At 35.0% G+C, this 22,243-nt stretch overlaps 1 protein-coding gene across 2 annotated transcripts; it reads left to right on the top strand.

Moving 5' to 3' along the window:
- Nucleotides 1–19,811: 19,811 nt before the first annotated feature.
- On the top strand, nt 19,812–21,988 carry LOC121762773 (probable phytol kinase 3, chloroplastic). Of its 2 annotated transcripts, none has more exons than XM_042158762.1 (6): nt 19,812–20,172; nt 20,520–20,587; nt 20,661–20,792; nt 21,173–21,288; nt 21,409–21,523; nt 21,761–21,988. In XM_042158762.1, exons 1-6 carry the CDS (start codon nt 19,906–19,908, stop codon nt 21,771–21,773), a joined length of 711 nt encoding a protein of 236 aa, XP_042014696.1. In that variant the 5' UTR covers nt 19,812–19,905; the 3' UTR covers nt 21,774–21,988. The 2 variants fall into 2 exon arrangements, with proteins under 2 accessions (XP_042014696.1, XP_042014695.1); XM_042158761.1 differs by having other exon boundaries at nt 19,814–20,172; nt 21,596–21,988.
- The last annotated feature ends 255 nt before the right edge of the window (nt 21,989–22,243 follow it).

Raw genomic sequence — 22,243 nt, 5'->3', positions numbered from 1 at the left:
CTTATCACGTGAAGGAATGAAGTTTGTATATATTTTGATTGAAAAATGTGAAAAAATTAGAAAATGGTGAAAATTTATATATTTAAATGCAAATACTAACATTTTTTAAAAACCATAACTTATAAATGGGAAGAAGAAAAAATCATTGGTGGTGAGTCATTCCCTCACCGCCTCAGTCGTTACAACCTCCACCCCCTTCCCCACCGCTTCCGCCTTCCCTAGCATTTTTACTTGTGCAAAATGTCTGAACTCACCCTGCGTGCACGAGAGTAGACTACATATTTCTTGAAATACTTTGTTTAAATGATAAACCGATCACAATTTACTCTTTGGATCAATATCCTCCCGTCGTCACATACCACTAAAAATGAAATATACTTGGGCATCATTGGTTGCAATGATTCATTATCACGTGATTATTCATTTAGTATTAAGTTTGTGAGATTTAATTTTATGAATGAAACATAATATATATTCCATCATGAGAAATATCTTTCAAATCGAGAGGATCCTTAGAATAAATTTAAGATTCATGAAGTCATCTTTAAAGGCATATATTTACCTTTTTTCATGAAAAATCATCCTCCAATGGAAGAGGTATTTGGGAAGGTATTATACATTTTTCCCATTTTGAAGAGGTATCTTTACCTCCCTATCAATGGAGAGGTAAAATCTTATAACTACCATATTTGTCTTCTTTTCATGAAAAACCATTCTCCAAGGGGAAAAGTATTTGAGAAAGTATTACACTTTATGTTTTTTAATAATTTTTGTACTATTATTTTATTCTTAAAAAACAATTTACCTTTTTATATACCTTTTCCCTTTGAAATATATAATTTTTTAGAATAGTATATTTCATTATTTAAGAATTTAAATACATGATATATATTTTTTATATACCTTCTCTCGCAAGCATTCGATGAAGAAAACTAAGGCAGTGAACAAATCTGAGGCCATTGGATTATGACGTTCCAAAAATTAAGAATTTAATCCTGAAACTGAAATTGAAAATTAAGAATTAATCCAGAAACAGAAATTGAAATCATAAGCGGGCGACAACTAGACAAGTGGCAATGGATGAGTTTAAAATACGAAAAGGTGACCAAAAATTAATAAATAGAGGTGAAAGGGAGTATGATTCTCGTGCCGCAAAAGCAGTTCATTGACCAATTCCAATCCTATCTCCATTTATGTATACTGTGCAAAAATTTATGTATACATAAATCTATACCCCTCTCTCTGCGAATAAGAGTCTCGTCTTTCCATTTTAGTCCGTTTATGAATAAGAGTCTCGGTTTACTTTTATCATAAACAATCTCACATTCCACTAACTCATTTCACTCACATTTCATTTAAAATTAATATATACAAGTGGGTCGGTCCCCTATCCACTAACTTTTTTCCACTCATTTTTCTTACCATTTTTTAAAACCCGTGTCGTTCATAAATGAGACTCCTAATGGCGGACGGACGGAGTAGATCATTACAGTCAAATCAGAGATCAATTGTTGCGCAACAGTTTTTTCCTTCTTTTAATTTTAGATGTATTTTTATTTCAATTTATGTTTGAGCGAATTACAAATATAATTTCTGGACTTAAAGGTAATCATATTTAAGATCATTTTACAGTACTTGTGTTTTGTTGCGTTTATAACTTTTTTTTAAAAAAATTGTCACATAAATTTTTTTTATCTATTGACTATAATAACTAATAAGTATCCATTATGAGGAACCATTCATAGGGACACATAAATTGATATTAAACTAATCTATGGATATCGTTTTTGTGATGTATAAGGTAGGGTTACAATGCATCATAATTTATATTAAAATTAAGGTTAAATATAAACTTTTAAATAAAAAAATTGGATGCTAAAAATTTAGGGTTTTTGCTCGGACTTAGGTACATGTGAATAGGACATTAAGGGGTAAAATGATCTGATTGATAATTATGTTAGATTATATTGTGAGTATATAATTCGGAAACACACACATTTTATTAGCACTAGTTTCACACCCGTGCGATGCACGGTCTATTTTATTTTATTCGCTTTAATTTTAAATTTTTTAATAAACAAAATAAAATAAGTTTTAAAGAAAATTAAATAAGTTTTGAAATAAAGTAATATGAATACGCATGTTAATTAGAACATTGTTAGATCTCAATTATAAATAAAGTTATCATATATAAATAAATATATATTTTATTTTAATAATTATAATTAAATTATGTTAACAAAGTTAACATGCACTCTGAACATATTTAGTTCAATAGTAAAACACAACGCCAAGATATAAAAAATATACTTGTTGAGCTCCTAAATTTTATCGTAGGAGCTCCTAAAAGTTTTATTTTGCACATATTGAAATATTCAATGATATTATTATAATATTCCTGCATTACGAAACAAATTAAATGGGTCATGAGAGTTTCAAACATATCATAAAATATGTAAAAATGATAGTAATAAAACAAATGAACACAATTAAACACTGAATAGGAAAATTGGTTATTTACTTTAAAATTACTTTATTTCGTAAGCTCCTTATTAGTATAAACAAAATAGTTAATTAGTAAAAATTCCAAGCGAACTTCAAGCTAAGAACAGAAAATCAATGAATTTAAAGTTGAAATTAACATGCCAAACTTAAATTAGTGATAAATGTTAAAATTGTCAAAATAAATCACAAATTAATTTTGTAAAATATCATAAGAATATAACAATATTTATATCAAAGCATATTGTTAAAGCTAAAAATATATAACCTTAGCTCACTACACTTAAATAAAGAAATATCAAGGGAGTATACCATTTCTTTAGTATAAAGAAATATAAAGAGAGTAGTAGTATACCATTTCTTAGAGGTGTGATTTTTGCTCCTGAAATAGAAGAGAGTAAAGATTATAGAATAATTCTCCAATCACAAAAAATTGAAAAAATGGGTGAATGGGGTTGCAAAACAAACATATTAATGCACAAATGAAAAAAATCATCATATAGAAAACTGATTTCATGTTAAAGAAATCTTGACGAAGAGTAAGAAAAATACCTAAAATCAATTCAAATTTATGCAAAACGTCAACTGATTTCATGTTAAACAAATGAAAAAAAAATCATTATATAGAAAACTGATACCTAAAATCAATTCAAATTTATCCAAAACGTTCAACTGATTTCATTTTAAACAAATGAAAAAAAAATCATCATATAGAAAACTGATTTCATGTAAAAATAATATTAACGAAGAGTAAGAAAAATACCTAAAATCAATTCAAATTTATGCAAAACGTTGACAAAGAATATTATGATAAAAGATAGGAATATTTGGATTAAAATCTAGCTAACAACATATTTATAGTAAAAAATAGATGCCTCTCCATAACTTTTCACTTCTTCCATTTATAATGAAAAAAACTTTTTACCGTCCAAATTCAAAACTTATAAACGTCCCTTTTAAATGTGATAAATAAGTTAGAAAACTGAAAATTAAATTCAAAAATTGATTAGTGGTCAAAGCTATAATGACACATAATATTAATTGTGGAATTTGAATGTTTTAATCACAAAAACTATTTTTTTTCTTTTTCCTATAATGATACATTTGATTATGCGGGATATACTAATATGCTAACTAATTTTAAAGTGCTAATGTACATCCAATCATGTGCTGCCACATGACATGAAAAATGCAAATTTGTATACAGAAAAATGCAGTATACATTTATAGAAGCTATAGATGAATTTTGGCAGATTGCATTTTTGTTATATGCAGATTGCATTTTTTATTGTTGAGTTTTGCATTTTAGATATATGTTGTTTATTTGCGTTTTATATATAGACGGATTGCATTTATATATAATTTATTTTGCATTGTGGACAATTTATGTTAACATGCAAAACTCAACAATATAAAATGCAAGTTGCCATAACTAAAATGCAATCTACGGAAATACATATACAGCTTGGCAAATGTATATTGCATTTTTCTGTATACAATATTCCATTTTTCGTGCCACGTGGCAGCACGTGATTAGATGTACGTTAGCACTCTAATTAAGAATGCGCCCTAATGCCCCCCTATAAATATTCAAATTGATGCCCACAATTTATAATATTTCAGAAAATGACTCTATGTATAGATTACATACACCTTACTCAGAGCATTACATACACTGTACTTAAAGCATTACATATACTGCATTTAGAGCATTAAATACAACTACTTGTAAATTTGGAAACATATTAAAACAACATTATAATTTTTCTCCGCATTATGTACATGGGTACTTAGGGCATTACATACGACTACTTGCAAATTCGAAAACATACTTAAATAGCACTTCAATTTTTTAGGTAACATGTACATTGACTTAGTGCATCATAGCAATGCAATAAAGAGCACTAGTATAAATTACAATTTCGTGCAATTTTATTCTTCTGAACTTATGCAATTGAGATTATATTAGAATCCTAGTAAAATTACTTTTATTTTGATATATGGTACGTGAAAAATTAATTTAAATCAAGAAAATTATATAAATTCAAGTTTTATAGTTTTTTTAGATTTATAAGGATTGACTTTGATTTTCTAATTTACCTTTACTGTGTAAAATAAATCATATAAATTTGTCGCAGTCTAAGCAGTTGATTATCCTAATCTAATGGTTCTAATTTAATCTTAGTTTTGATGTAAGAATAAGTTTTGATATGCTCCATTCCCTTAATTTTTCGTCAATTTCATCATTTCTTTTTCTTTTTTCTTGTTATTTTTTCAATCTTATTTTCCTTCTTGTCTTAATTAATAACCGATCCTCAAATTTTTTTGGGAGGCCTTCGAAGTTGATTTTAGTGACTCTTTTTGTTGATTTAAGTAGAAACTCTTTTGTGAAAAAAGTGGAAAAAAGCAAAACTGAGTTGTCTCTCAAGTCAAATTTTAAATTCAACATCTACAATGATTTCTTTAATTCCTACTCACGTAGTTACAAATCAGTGGTTTTTTTTCTTTAATAAGTGGAGTATATTCACAATTGGTTTTGCAGCCCAATATTTTTTTTATCATCATCAATTCATCATGGGTTTTGCTACTTTCTTGTGTATACGTGTAACATGGGGTATTTCTATGACCTATTTATGAGATAAAAGAGTCATAATTGAGCCATTTAGCTCCATTTATGAAATGTTGTTGCAAATGTTATTGTTGTGTAATTGTTGTTGGAATAAAATAATTAAACTTGATTTTGTAGTAGAACTATCTAGATATGATAAATATCTAGATATTATCAAGAATTCTCTAGAATAGATATTATATAGAATTCTCTAGAATTAGTAGGCATTTAAAATAATCTAGATATTTTAGGAGAAAATTCTAGATATTTAGAATATAAAAAGAATTAAGTAGAGAATTCTAGAATGAGTTGTGATGCCTATAAATAGGGGTGAGTTGTAACATTTTGTATAAGTTGAAAAAGTTGAGAGGTTGAGAGAATTTGAGAAATAAAGAGTGTTCCCTTGTTTTCCCACATCACCAATTTCTCCTAAAACATCTCCCACATATTCCACCCATTGTCCCCTCAAATATTTCCTCCAAACTAAAATACTTCTCCAATATATTTCCTATATTCCAACAAAGTGGTATCAGAGCCATAAGTTCCTACCTATAGCATGGCTAACTTGCCGTCGTTCCAAGTCCCCATGCTCAATAAGAGCAATTTCGATAATTGGAGTATTAAGATGAAAGCGTTATTGGGAGCCCATGACGTTTGGGAGATCGTGGAGAGTGGCTATGAGGAGCCACAAGATGAGACCGCTCTATCCCAACAACAAAGGGATAGATTGCGAGATGCGAGAAAGAGAGACAAGAAGGCTCTCTATCTCATCTACCAAGCTCTAGGGGACGACGATTTCGAGAAGATCTCGAGTGCAAGCACCGCCAAAGAAGCGTGGAAGAAGCTCCAAATCTCGTGTATTGGAGCGGATCGAGTAAAGAAGGTACGTCTCCAAACTTTAAGAGGAGAATTTGAATCTTTGCATATGAAAGAGTCCGAATCAATATCGGATTACTTCTCAAGAGTCTTGGCGGTGTCAAATCAAATGAAAAGAAATGGTGAAAAATTGGAGGATGTTAGAATTATGGAAAAAATATTGCGTTCTCTAACTCCTAATTTTGAGCATATAGTAGTTACAATTGAAGAAACAAAAGATTTAGAGGAAATGAGTATCGATCACTTATTGGGATCGCTACAAGCATATGAGGAGAAACAAAAGAAGAAACAGGAAATTGTGGAGCAACTTTTAAAGTTGCAAGTGAGCCCAAAGGAGAAAGAAGAAAGTTCGGGCAGTGGTGGTGGTCGACAAGGAAGAGGTCGCGGACAAAGACAAGAGCGAGGTCGTGGCCGAGGATATGCTCGTGGATGTGGACGAGGATATTTTTCGAACAATGAAGAAAGAAAGGAGTTCCCAAATAAGGGACGAGGAAGGAGTTCCCCACAGTCGAGGTACGATAAATCTTCAATAAAGTGTTACAATTGTCACAGATATGGGCACTATGCTTCCGAGTGCAGAGATGCAAAATCAAAAGTTGAAGAGAAGGCTAATTACGTGGAGAATACGAATGAAGAAAATGGTTGTGTCCTTCTAGCTTATAAAGGAGAAGCTGGGAGAAAAGATGATACGTGGTACCTCGACACAGGAGCGAGCAATCATATGTGCGGGAACGGAAGCATGTTCGTGGAGCTTGATGAATCAGTAAGTGGTAACGTCTCCTTTGGTGATGAATCTAAAATTCCAGTTAAAGGGAAAGGCAAGATACTAATTCGTTTGAAGAATGGAGCTCATGATTTTATTTCTAACGTATATTACGTGCCCAATATGAAAAATAATATTTTGAGTCTTGGACAACTCTTAGAGAAAGGTTATAATATTCATATGGAGGATTATAGCCTTTCAATAAGAGATGGCAAAAATAATTTGATCGCCCAAGTGCCAATGTCCAAGAATAGAATGTTTTTATTAAATGTGCAAAATGATGTGGTGAAGTGTCTTCAAGCATGCTACAAAGATAAGTCTTGGTTGTGGCATCTTCGATTTGGGCACCTGAATTTTGGTAGCTTAAAATTGCTATCAAATAAAGAAATGGTACGAGGATTACCGCCCATCAAGCACCCCGATCAACTCTGTGAAGGATGCTTAGCCGGGAAGCACTTCAGAAAGCCATTCCCAAAGGAGTCAAGTTCGAGAGCTCAGAAACCATTGGAGTTAATCCATGCAGACGTGTGTGGACCAATCAAGCCAAGTTCCCTCGGTAAAAATAATTATTTCCTCCTATTTATCGATGATTTTTCAAGAAAGACGTGGGTATATTTCTTGAAGCAGAAATCAGAAGCATTTGATGCTTTCAAGAGGTTCAAGGCTGCCGTCGAAAAGGAAAGCGGTCTAGAGATCAAAGCATTAAGGACCGATCGAGGTGGAGAATTCACATCCGGGGAGTTTCAAGAATTTTGTAAAGAAAGAGGAATTCGGCGGCAATTAACGGTTCCAAGATCCCCCCAGCAGAATGGAGTGGCCGAATGAAAGAATAGGACTATCGTTGAGATGACTCGGAGTATGCTAAAGACGAAGAATTTGCCCAAGGAGCTATGGGCAGAAGCGGTGGCGTGCGCTGTATACCTGTCTAATCGGTCTCCAACTAGAAGTGTGTGGGGAATGACTCCTCAAGAAGCTTGGAACGGAAGAAAACCAGGGATCGCACACTTAAGAGTGTTCGGGAACAAAGCCTATGCACACGTACCGGATCAAACGAGGAGTAAACTCGATGACAAAAGCAAGCCATTCATCTTCATCGGGTACGACTCTAACACTAAAGGCTATAAGCTATATGATCCAACTTCGCAGAAAACAATGATTAGCCGAGACGTGGAGTTCGATGAAGAAGGAGTATGGGATTTCGGCTCGGACAATGACACCACTTCCATACCTCCATTTGGAGATCCAAGAATAGACGAGCAAATAAGAAAGGAGCAACAAGAACAAACAACTCCACCTGCTTCTCCTGCTACATCTGTTGGAGGCTCGCCGCCATCTTTCTTGAACGAAAGAGCCACACAACGCGCACGAAATTTGGCTGAAGTGTATGACGACACTGAAAGGTTAGAAGATCTTACCTTATTCTGCTTATTTGCTAATTGTGAACCAGTCAACTATAAAGAAGCTGCAGAAAGTAAAAATTGGCGAGTCGCAATGGATGAAGAGATTAAGGCTATAGAGAAGAATGATACGTGGGAGTTGGTGACACTACCAAAGGGACACAAGGCCATTGGAGTTAAGTGGGTATATAAAATTAAGAAGAATTCCAATGGTGAAGTTGAAAGATATAAAGCAAGACTCGTCGCAAAAGGATATAGCCAAAGAGCCGGAATCGACTATGATGAGGTATTTGCTCCCGTTGCTCGCCTAGAAACTATTAGACTAATACTCTCTCTTGCAGCTCAAAATAGATGGAAGATCTATCAAATGGATGTAAAGTCGGCTTTCTTGAATGGATTTCTTGATAAAGAAGTCTACATCAAGCAACCTGAAGGTTATGTGGTGAATGGGCAAGAAGACAAAGTTTTGAGGTTGAAGAAAGCTTTGTACGGGCTAAAGCAAGCACCGAGAGCATGGAATACCAGGATCGACAAATATCTTGAAGATAACGGCTTCATCAAATGCCCACATGAGCATGCGCTCTATGTGAAAAGTAAAGGAAATGATATCTTAATAGTGTGCTTGTATGTGGATGATCTCATTTTCACAGGAAACAATCCAAGCATGTTCAAGGAATTCAAGCAGGCCATGACTGAAGAATTCGAGATGACAGACATCGGGCTGATGGCATACTACCTCGGAGTGGAGGTAAAGCAACGCGAAGATGGAATATTCATCACACAAGAACACTATGCAAAGGAGATCCTGAAGAAGTTCAAAATGGAGGATTGCAAACCAATCAATACACCGGTAGAGTGCGGGGTCAAGCTATCTAAGAACGACAAAGGAGAAAAGGTGGATCCGACACTATACAAGAGCTTGATTGGAAGCCTACGGTACTTAACTTGCACAAGGCCGGATATATTGTACGCTACAGGGCTCGTAAGTCGCTACATGGAGAATCCAACCACTACCCACTTCAAGGCAGCGAAGAGAATACTCCGATATATCAAAGGTACGATCGACTATGGCCTATTATATTCAGCTACTAATGATTATAGACTTGTTGGCTACAATGATAGTGATTGGGCTGGAGACACTGATGACCGAAAGAGTACAAGTGGATATGTGTTCTATATGGGAGACACTGCCTTCACTTGGATGTCTAAAAAGCAGCCCATTGTCACATTATCAACCTGCGAAGCCGAATATGTGGCTGCCACCTTCAGTGTTTGTCATGCAATTTGGCTCAGGAGTTTACTATCGGAGCTCGGGTGGCCACAAAAGGAGCCAACAACTATTTGTGTGGATAACAAGTCGGCCATTGCGCTCTCCAAAAATCCAGTATTCCACAACCGAAGCAAGCACATCGACACCCGCTACCACTACATCAGAGAATGCATTGCAAATCAAGAGATTCAAGTCGAGTATGTGAAATCGCAGGATCAAGTTGCCGATATTTTCACAAAGCCACTCAATCATGAAGACTTTATCAAGATCAGGACATTGCTCGGAATGACAAATCAAGTTTAAGGGGGGGTGTTGGAATAAAATAATTAAACTTGATTTTGTAGTAGAACTATCTAGATATGATAAATATCTAGATATTATCAAGAATTCTCTAGAATAGATATTATATAGAATTCTCTAGAATTAGTAGGCATTAAAATAATCTAGATATTTTAGGAGAAAATTCTAGATATTTAGAATATAAAAAGAATTAAGTAGAGAATTCTAGAATGAGTTGTGATGCCTATAAATAGGGGTGAGTTGTAACATTTTGTATAAGTTGAAAAAGTTGAGAGGTTGAGAGAATTTGAGAAATAAAGAGTGTTCCCTTGTTTTCCCACATCACCAATTTCTCCTAAAACATTTCCCACATATTCCACCCATTGTCCCCTCAAATATTTCCTCCAAACTAAAATACTTCTCCAATATATTTCCTATATTCCAACAATTGTAACACGATGTTCGATTTTCTAGATAAAACAATATCAAAATATAATTTAGGATTGAATTGTGAGATTATTTTAGTCATATGAGGTTAGCTATGATTAATTATCCCATGATTATTCATGTAGGATTGAGTCATGAGATTCCATCTTATGATCCAAACACACTACATAATTAATCCTAGGAGATACAATCTTGCAAATTAAACTGTATGTTTTGTTTTTAACATGGACTAATGACTTATATATGTATCGTATGTGTTGTACTAAGGCGCCCGAGTTGCACGTGAAGACCCTCATCATTAATCATCATCATCATCATCTACCAGAAGCAATATATCTCCCACTTCCAACTATCCCGGTCTTAAAAAATTGGCATCCACTTTCAACACAATCAGCACTTGCTCATTTATGATTTGTGTTTTTCTACTGCAAGGTTTTCCCATCCATTCAAGCTTCTGCACCCTGCTGTTTCATCTAATTAGTTGAGTTTACATCTTGGCAGACTTGGGTTGATCTTGTTCTTTCTTGCGTTTTATCATGTTTTCATGCTTTTATTACCACCATTCATTTTTCTTTATAAAGTCAAAAAACTTCTTAAAACTCATGCCGAGTTAAAACATACTAACTACAAAAATTGACCGACGAAGGAAATATATGTCTTAAAAAGCAGATGATGATTTTTTTCAGTAGGCATGAATAATACAGAATTGCCATGGGGAATGAGCTGGAAATTGATGGTATATTGAGACAAACAATCTATACTGCATTGTCATGACAACAAAACATTAGATAACAGTGCAAGTACACCATCATTACCAGAATACTGTTACTTACCGTGTCTCCCTTTCCGTACGATTTTCGTATGCGTTCCAATACAACTTATATTATCGAGCATATATTTTAAAAATTTATTATTTTGGCTTAGAAAGTTTATTGCTAGAATTCATGTGCTGTGCATTGTAGCACTTGCACCTGTCACCAAACCTATACTTTTTGTTGATAATGATTCTTACCTTAAAATATGTTAGTAATTATTAAAAAATATATTGTGAGTGAAAAAAGGAGGAAGAATGAATTTGTCATTAAATCATAGTATTATGGATGAACTTAAGGAGTCGTTTGGTTACTAAGGCGGTAATGTTTATAAACCGGGTATCTTTGGGTGTATAATCTGTGGAAGTCGTGACTACTCACAATGCGGCCGTTTGGTTGAATATAGGTCCAATTACAAACAAGACCAATTCCCTCATTTGGTTGACCGTATTCAAAGAGATTGTATACTTGTGATCCCTTTTTTGCCCCTAGGGTTGCAGAGGAATTTCAGGATTGCAGTCTAATAAAACCGCGAACCCCTTTGTGAATTTTGTCATTCGCGTGGTGTTTCTCGGAGCAGCCTCCCACTGTAAAGCGGCGACTACTGCAAAATTCCTCTTATTTTGACGGGCTAAATCCCACACAAGCTAGATTATTCGACCGTTTGTCGCTCACTCCTTGATTGAAATCTGATTTTATGTTTTGCGAATCGGTTTTCCATTCCGTTATGCACTCTTTGTTCCCTGCTAATTTCATTGACGAGTTAAACCTAGTGGTGGTGATTTGAAATGGGTGTCTATTACTACAATGTCAATGTAAAATATTTGTTTGAATGTTTACATTTTCTGGCTGAATTTCTTGCAATGAATGCTCTTTCTACTTTGTTTAACGAACTTTGCTGCAAATGTGTAGATGTGTGTTATGTGATAAAATAGATTTACTTAATTTTCCTTGAGTCTGACTCTTGCTCGTTCATTCTTCGAAGCTATGTCCGATCCTCAACGATTTGTACCTTCCGGCGATGGTAGCCAGAACACACAAGGTTTGGGTTTTGTATGAACATATTCCTGTCCAAATCCCGGCCGCGTCTGCATTCGTACATTTTTTTACGTTGTTGCCATTTACACTTCATTTTGTCCCAGGGGGTAGCCAATACCGAAGGGGAAATGCTTGCCGACCTATTGTTCCCCGTCGTTCTTGGTCTGACCGTGAGGAGGCCGTCCTCATGGTTGCCATGAAGGATTTGGTCGCCCATGGGTGGAAATCGGATAATGGGTTCCGAGGAGGCTACTTGAACAAGGTGGAGGAATGGATGCAAAAGGAGTTTCCGAGAACCGATTTGAAAGCTAATCCGCATATTCAGTCTAAGTTAACGGCTGTGAAGAAAAGCTACAACTCACTGGCAAAGATCCTTGATCGTAGTGGTGTCGGGTTCAATGTGCATGGAGATTTTAATATTAATTCCTTCTGATAATCTCTTTGGCTTAGTTTTTGATAGTCTCTTTAAGCATAGTTGTTGACCTTGTACACACTTGTATGTTCTCTCGCAGCAAGACAGCAATGCCCGCGGAATGCGCACAAAGTCCTGGCCCTACTGGGAAGACTGAAAGGTTATCTTCGGCAAAGACAGGGCAAATGGTGGCCATGCCGAATGGGTTGCTGATGCGGCTGCGAATAGTTCGCCAGATGCGCCTGTTACGGAGATAGGTGAGAGTAGTGATTATCATCCCAGCTTCGAAGATTTTCTGGGTTATGATGAGCAGATGCAGGCTACGTTTGCGAATCCAAGGGTTGATGACAGTAGCACGCAGAGTGGGGCGAACGCTACTGCGAATGCTCAGGTTCCTACTAAAAACAAGCGCAAACGCAAAGTCCGGGAGGATGATAGCGGCATAGTTGAATTACTGAGAACGTTGCACTCCGAGACCAGCGCTCGTTTGGAGACCTTGGCATTACGCATAGGGTACGAGATGGATTTGGGTAAAGCGAGGGCGGAAATCTTTGGTCATTTGGGAAACATACCAGAGCTGACCGAGAATGAGAGGTACGATCTGTGTGACATTATTGGTAAAGAGAACTCCCGGCTAGAGATCTTCAGAGGACTCCCTGATGCTTCGAAGGCCGGATATGCGAAGCGTGTCTTGGAGAAAGAAGGTCGCACCTAGCTGGCTGTGCACATCGGCTATTTTTTGTCTTATGAAAAATATGCTCGTTTGGACAATTTCATCACTTCTTAGCCGATGGTGTAGTATGGTAATCGTTTTGTAGTTGGGAATGTAATTATGGGCGACGTTAAGACCTCTGAAAACTAATCGTTCGTGATGACTTATGCATATCTAGTTTGATTAACTTGAATTTTCGTATTTGGTCTATATTTAACTGATGTGAACGATATGTTGGACATCTCACTTTCCCCATTAAAGAACTCCAGATTGAAGGTGGGTAATACACTGACTCATGAATTGAAAATAATAAAAGTACACTAACAAAAAGTGGATATACTCGTCGACTTGTATATAAATTCAAAACAATGAATTGTTCTAATATAATAGAATTATATTGTTTAAAAAATGTGTCCAAAATATTTAAAATAACAATTCAAGTGTTCAACTATTTAAAAAAGCCCAAAACAATAAAACTTCATCACAATCAAATCTTGTTCATAGCATTCAAATTAATAAAACTTCAACATTCAAATCTAAAACAATTTATGAAGTCATGATCAACAACATTATCTTCATTTCTTGCAACCTCTCGTTGTCTTCATTTCTCAAAATTCCACAAAATATCGTTGATAAAATGATACTTTTGTCTAATAATGATAGTTTTAGATTTTTTGGATGATAAATGATACTTTTGCATCATAGAATGATAGTTTGAGGGGATAAAATGATCAATTCAAATGATAAAATGATACTTTTGTTTTAAAATGATAGTTTAGATTTTTTTAGATGATAAAATGATACTTTTGCATCATAAAATGATAGTTTGAGGGGATAAAATGATAGTTTCAAATGATAGAATGATACTTTTGTTTTAAAATGATAGTTTAGATTTTTTGGATGATAAAATGATACTTTTGCATCATAAAATGATAGTTTGAGGGGATAAAATGATAGTTTCAAATGATAAAATGATACTTTTGTTTTAAAATGATAGTAGTTTAGATTTATTGGATGATAAAATGATACTTTTGCATTATAAAATGATAGTTTGAGGGGATAAAATGATAGTTTCAAATGGTAAAATGATACTTTTGTTTAATAATGATAGTTTTAGATTTTTTGGATGGGTTGGTTAACGTCTAATCCAACCCCCTCAACCCTCTCCAATGCTAGCTATATAGATTATCAAATAGTAGTAATTATTTTATTGATGAAATTTTGAATAAGTTTACAATATTTGCAAAATTAATTTAACATTCGGCAGTATTATGAAGATCATATATCTAATTCAATTCAAAATTAAGGCCATAAGCTATTTTTCATTAATTAGTTTATGTAGTTGTTGACCTAATAACCACTAATACGGCGTATTTAGACGTTTAACACATCACTATATTACTGTATTCCGTATTAGATTATCATTTTATAAGGTAAAAGTATCATTTTATTGAACAAAAATGTCATTTTATACACCAAAAATACCTATCATTCTACCCGGCAAAAGTATCATTCTATAGACTGAAAGTATCATTCTATCGGGAAAAGGTATCATTTTATCAGTTTTATGTCATTTTGTCACGTTAAAGTATCATTTTATCAGCTTATATGCAATTTCTCCAGCTAAACTATTATTTTTATAAGCTAACTGTCATTTTATCCGTTTAGATTATCATTTTATAAGGTAAAAGTATCATTTTATTAAACAAAAATATCATTGTATACACCAAAAATACCTATCATTCTATCGGCTGAAAGTATCATTCTATCGGCTGAAAGTATCATTCTATAGGCTGAAAGTATCATTCTATCGGGAAAAGGTATCATTTTATCAGTTTTATGCCATTTTGTCACGTTAAAGTATCATTTTATCAGCTTATATGCAATTTCTCCAGCTAAACTATCATTTTTATAAGCTAACTGTCATTTTATCCGCTTAGATTATCATTTTATAAGGTAAAAGTATCATTTTATTAAACAAAAATATCATTTTATACACCAAAAATACCTATCATTCTATCGGCTGAAAGTATCATTCTATAGGCTGAAAGTATCATTCTATCAGTTTTATGTCATTTTATACACCAAAAATACCTATCATTCTTTGGTTAGATAAAATGATACTTTTGCATCATAAAATGATAGTTTGAGTGGACAAAATGATAGTTTCAAATGATAAAATGATATTTTTGTTTCATAATGATAGTTTTAGATTTTTGGATGATAAAATGATACTTTTGCATCATAAAATGATAGTTTGAGGGGACAAAATGATAGTTTCAAATGGTAAAATGATACTTTTGTTTAATAATGATAGTTTTAGATTTTTTGGATGATAAAATTATACTTTTGCATCATAAAATGATAGTTTGAGGGGATAAAATGATAGTTTCAAATGATAGAATGATACTTTTGTTTTAAAATGATAGTTTAGATTTTTTGAATGATAAAATGATACTTTTGCATTATAAAATGATAGTTTGAGAGGATAAAATGATAGTTTCAAATGATAGAATGATACTTTTGTTTTAAAATGATAGTTTAAATTTTTTGGATGGGTTGGTTAACGTCCAATCCAACCCCCTCAACCCTCTCCAATGCTAGCTAAAAGAAATAACCCAGGAGGAGTTCACATTCAATGTTCCAACCACTGCCATTTTATCTATTGTACATCATGTAGGCTGCTAATATTATTTCTTGAATTAAAAAATGTATATATTTTTGCATTCCTAATCTATGTGTCAATGAAGGCTGATCGAATTCATCAAAGAAACTCATCCAAACTTTCTACTAAAATATGCCTATCAACTGTTTGATGAAAGGACTAAAAGAGAAATTATTTATTTAGAAATTGAATTTGATAATTTAAATTTGGTGTTGTATTCAAAATTAAATTTTATCTATTGTAGATCATGTAGGCAGCTAATATATTTGTCTAGATAAATAACAGTAGTTCAACGCAACATTAGCAAAAATAATTAGATATAAACAATCCAAATATGCTTGCTTTGAAACAAAGACTAATCCAAAAATACTAGCTCAAAAAGGCATGAGTTGTTACTAATAAGTTCAGGGAAGTCAGCTACATAAAATACGGCTAATAAGTTCATGGAGTGAAGGTTGATTAAAGTTCAAACTTGAAAATAAGCTCAAATGCAAACTAGAATAGTTTCCCTAACACAATCCCCAACAATAACAACACCAAACCTATGACAACCAACACAAAGTTCATTCTAATTTCAGCTTGGCATTGGCCACAAGCTCCACATACATGACCGCTGCCAGATCTCCTTTTATTCTTATCTTCCTCCTTGTTGCGTACTGTTTTTGCAGGGCGCCAAGTTTGGTTCAAGACATAGGCTGGTAGCTTGCCGTCTCCAATCCTACTATGATAATCGTCACACCACAAGAAAGACCCCGAGTGGTTTGCATTAGTCGGACACTTGTAAAACCATCTACCGCAGTGTTTGGCTTCTTTCCCGGCACACAACAACTTCATCTTCCCAACACCGCAAACACACTCGGGTATCATGTCACTGTCGGTTGTTGTCGTCGACATTAGAAGGCTGTAAAACAAGTACAAATATTATATGATCAGACTGTGTTATATTTATTTCAATTTCCTCAAAACATATCAAACAAGAAAATAAATTATATAACTCAGATTATAAATGAACCACACTGAAATACACACATTGTTCCACATAGAGTTAGCCAAATCTTCTCTCATTTGAGTCCAAGCAGCAGATGTCTCAACTTGATCAACATATTCAATTTCACCATCAGCATCTTCTACAACACCAAATTGTGTGTCACCCGCAATTTGTTCCTCTATTGGGTCGTTGGTCATCTCACCACGAATATAATTGTGCAGTAAAAAGCAAGCCATTATCATCCGTATTTGGATCTTGATCGGATAGAAGCTAGCACTTCGCAAAATTCCCCATCTCATTTTTAGGACAGCAAAAGCTCGCTCGATAATATTACGGGCCTTGCTGTGCCTTAAATTAAACAATTCACGAGCATTTTGGGGTCTTTGGTTACCGACTCCCCATTCCTTCAAATGATAACGAACATTTTTGAACGGCGTCAAGAATCCTTCACAATTGGCGTATCCATTATCGCATAGGTAGTAATTTCCTAAGAATACCACACTGGGCCAGGATATTTATATATTTAAACAGAAAGAATAATGAATTCTGAAAAAATCAATTAGTGTCAAAGACTCTAGTGAATTTAAACCTTTGGGCACCCTCAATCCCCGGTCTCTTGTAATGGCATCCCTTAGCACTCAAGAATCGCAGGCAGATCCCTCCCACCCGGGTAGAAAATACATGAATCTCATGTTGCGGTCGCAGGCAGCAAGAGTGTTAGTTGCGATTTGCCCCTTGCGAGATCGATAGCGTGGCTTATCCGCGTTACTTACAAGGACATTTATGTAGGTCCCATCCAATGCGCCAATACAGCCCTAGGACGAATCACATATAACTATAAAAATTCCACATGAACCTCGTGACTTAAAAATGTTACCTGTATTTGGAGACTTCGTTATTTACCTTAAAATGTTTCCACCGATTATCAACACACTTATTCGTTACTGGATCAGGTTGGGGCAAAAGAATGGTATGAAGTTTGAGAACTGCTTTCAGCACAAGATGAACATAATGCGATATTGTTTCCCCGGACCGCTTAAAATGAAACCCAGCTGGACGAATTTTCTTGTGGTGTGCTAGGATGTTTAGAAAAATAGCTACTTGTTCCTCTAGTAAGACATATCTACCATTTCGCAGCCCACCCACGTCTCTCAACAGGATACATAAACGACCAAATGCATTCCTATCCATACGTAGGTTCACAAAACAGTCTATGTCACTAATTTTAGTGAGTCTATTCATGTGTCTCACCTGTTGGGGCATCCTATCCTTGTGTGAATACCTAATTAGATTATGCCTAGTACGTCGGCCGCATCGTGGGTGTCTTTTCAGATATAAGTGCAACAGGATAAGCGTGTGCATATGTAAGAGATGCGATACACCTTCCACCATGAGGTAAACGACTTTGGAAAAATGAAATTGTCGAGCCATAACCACAGTTGGTAATACTAGCAAACAAATCAGGCTACTGCACCATAAAAGAATCCAAATAGGACATCAGAACAAGCAAAGAAATTATCATCACGGTGGTTACGAACTAGAAATCACCAATTTAATCAACAACTTACTACAACAAACTCTGCAGATAATCACACATAAACAAACGAAAATTCTCATGTACAGAAATCGCAAATAAATGTCGCACTGTAAAAAAGGATCTGCGGTATAAGGAAACACACAAAATCACGCGATAATTTTTAACATCCAGATCCGAACAATTACTCCAAAAAATACATCTGAGACGTCAGCATAAAATCACAATAGGGTTGCAAAAAGATGAAATTACCTTCTACAAGCTAAATCGATTCCACTGTCACCTACAAAATACCGCCGACTACTACTAAGGTTTACCAATTTCGTCTGCTACGAGGCTTTAGCTCTGGGCTGCTTCCCTAAATCCGACATAAAATAACGAGGATGAGCAATTGGGGAAAGATCCAACAAAAACGTCAAAGATTTGTTTGAAGGTAGTCGACGGAGAACGGAATTACCTTGAGTAGACTAAATCAGACCTTTGTGCATTGGCTCCCGTCTCCGGGTGGTGAGGAGTAGCACTTTCTTCCCGTTTTCAAAAAGGGGTTTTTCAATTTGAGCTGCGAAGATTTCAAATTCGATTTGAAATGGGGATGGACAATTGGGGAAAAAGGGTGTTAAACAGGCACGCCGTTCGATGTCAGCTAATAAACTGCCGAAAAAATCCCGATTCCAACCAGTCGAATATTACATGAATAGTGCGGGCCTCAGAAGTTAAAAACGGGCCATGAACAATGTTGCTCAAGTAACCAAACAATGAGTATATTGCAGATAAAGATTATAATCTAGCTGAAACCTTACAACCAAACGACTCCTAAATGATATGAACCGAAGAAATATCTTGTTTGCCAATATAATTCAGCTAAGCCAAAAAACTGCAAACATCATCGAAGCCGTTAATTATTGTTACTGCCCACCACAGCTAGACATGAGAATTACTGTAAATTAAAATCTACAGCAGTGTATTTTTTTGGGGATGAAAATTTCAAATATTTTCAAATGTAGTTAATCATACTAAGCATACATTGATACTCACCCTGTATTAGCACATTTAATTATACAAAAATACTGAATAAAAACATACAATATTTTATACTCCTCTGTCCCCACAATGAGAGTTACATTTTGTCATTTCGTCCGTCCCACAATAAGAGTCATACTCCGTATTTCACTTTTATCATAAATAATAAATAAGTCTCTCATTCCTCTAACTCACTTAACTCCTATTTTATTATAAAACCAATATAAAAAATGATCTATATATTCCATTAACTCTTTAAATCTTTTATTCTTTACATTTCTTAAAATTAGGCCAATAAATGTAAGTTGTGGGACAGAGGGATTAGTCCAACGCCCGGTAGCAAAAGCTTCAGTAATCAATCCCCAATTCCTCGGCTTAACCATAATTAACAGAGTTGTTTATTTTGACCGCCATTAATTCAAAGTTTGGTTGCATTAAATATTTATCAGCACACCAATATTCCACATTTACGGCAATGGCGTCCGCGTCTCTACCCCGCTGGCCTAATAAACCACGTGGGCGGCGCAGTTTAGCATTTTATGCAGCCAACCACCCCCTCCAGCTACTCAAAACGACACCGTTATGGCCATGGCAATCGCTTTCTTCACAATCCCCCCAAATTCCACCCCCAATTTGCGTTGCCCTCTGAAGAAAGACGCCTTCAATTTCATCCACCTGCTCAAGCCGACGCCGCGGAGGAGGATCCGCCGGGAGCTGAAGTCGGTGGCGGCTATGTTTACTGACAACGTCGTTGTCAGCGACCTCATCGCCGGCGGTTTGTCGGGCGGGATTGCGCTGTCGCTGCTTAAGCTTTGGGAACAAACGGCTAAGAGACGCATATTTGACCAGGTTTGTTGTTTCCTTCCATAATTTATGATAGTAAGTAATTTCTGCTATAAATGGTAGGTCAATGTTTCATATTTTTATGTGTATTATGCTTGAATTTGGGGATGCTTGGTGAGAAACTGCTTTCTCAAATCAATTGATGCATGATGATAGATACAAAATTCAGCCAAAACATAGCTCTGTGAATGGTGTTGTGAATAAAATTTAAGGTCAAATGAGATTTACAGTAGAAGACTTATACATAGCTCTGTGATTTGTTTGATTTCTATGTTGTCAAATCTTGAGAATCAGATATTCAAACATTTGTTAGCCTCTTTCTAAGCATATCTTATTTTAATTTTGTTTTGTAGAAACTAAATAGGAAGCTTGTACACATCACTATGGGATTAGCATTCATGCTTTGCTGGCCTATGTTCAGGTAACATTCACTATCTGTCCACTGTTATAGAGGGTTTCAGTTATCTAATTGAGCTAATGATACTATGTTGTAGTCCTGGTCGCCAGGGAGCGATTTTCGCAGCTCTCATTCCTGCTGTTAATATATTAAAAATGCTTCTAATGGGGCTTGGAATATGGAAGGATGATGCAACTGTCAAGTCCATGACCAGAGATGGGGACTATCGGTATGTTTCAAATCAAATGCCATTAAACTTTAAGAAGAAACTATCTAATTTTAGAATAGTGGCATTCCATTTTTCTTGGTACTTGAGTAATTTAGTTCTCCTTTTAGAAAACCATGTTGATTTGGTGCATGCCATTCAGAAATTTGGAAAACATATCCTCCTTTTGAAGCTTAAATGGAAACTTTTTGATGCATAATAGATTCTTTCTTAGTTCAACATCATGATGTGTTGATGCTGCAAGAACTGGTGATTCGAGAAGAAGAGCTTCTAAGACTTCGAATAAGTTGATATATGATCAAATGCATGAGACTATTCACAGCTTTTCCCCCATCCTCTGCAATATGAAGCTTCTTTAATTCTGATGGCCATTCTCTGCTCAGGGAACTCCTTAAGGGGCCGTTGTACTATGCTTCCACGATCACTTTAGCTAGTGCCATTTACTGGAGAACATCACCTATAGCGATTGCAGCAGTTTGTAACATGTGTGCTGGTGATGGTATTATTTTTTGTGATTCTGCACAATTTTTCCAACGTTGTTAGCAGGATTTGCTGGAATTTATATTTCCCAGGATAAATGCTGAAATGTAGATGAGATGACCATATTCTTCCATCTCAGGTATGGCTGATATTGTGGGTCGTCGTTTTGGTGGACAGAAACTTCCCTACAACAAAAATAAATCAATTAACGGCAGTATTGCAATGGCGAGTGCTGGTTTCTTGGCTTCACTCGGGTAACAAACTCTCCCTCGTCCTCCTTAAACTTAGTTAAGATCTATTGGTGAGATTGAGTTATGCTTCAACAGATTCATGCTCTACTATTCATCTTTCGGTTTCATGGAAGAAAGCATGAAAACGGTTCTTGGGTTTCTGATAGTGTCTGCTGCTGCTGCATTAGTTGAATCACACCCTTTAAGCAGTGAGCTCGATGACAACTTGACTGTGCCACTGACGGCTGTTTTGGTTGGCAGTTTAGTTTTCTGAGTTTGAATCCTCATAGCAAGGGCGATGAAACGAATGAAGATTGACCCAGAAATGATGAAAATTGAGCAAATTCTGTTGTAGGAAGCACTAGTGTTTCTTGTTTGAATTTGTTGAGCATGGCAATATGGCATGGTCTCATGTTTGTAAAATTGCAGAGTGAACGTGTCCCTGTTGTAGCAGATTAACAACATAATAAATGAACATCATTTGTGGAATTAAGTTTTAAGTTAGTTACAAAATCAAAATTTAATAATTTTGAAGGTTATTATTATCCTATAAAAATTACTCCACACGTAACAATCCTGATGTTTGATAGACAATACTTAAATTCATATAAAATTAATTAACAATTTGAGTTACAAATTACTACTTTAACAAGATTTTATTAATTTTTAATACAGTGAGATAAATATATTTATAGAAAAAAATAGTTTCATAGCTTAAAAAACAAAATAACCTAGCCTATCAAA

The sequence above is a fragment of the Salvia splendens genome, chromosome 13 (assembly GCF_004379255.2).
Source record: "Salvia splendens isolate huo1 chromosome 13, SspV2, whole genome shotgun sequence".
Taxonomy (NCBI): Eukaryota; Viridiplantae; Streptophyta; class Magnoliopsida; order Lamiales; family Lamiaceae; genus Salvia; species Salvia splendens.
This window is presented reverse-complemented; position numbering and strand designations above follow the sequence as displayed.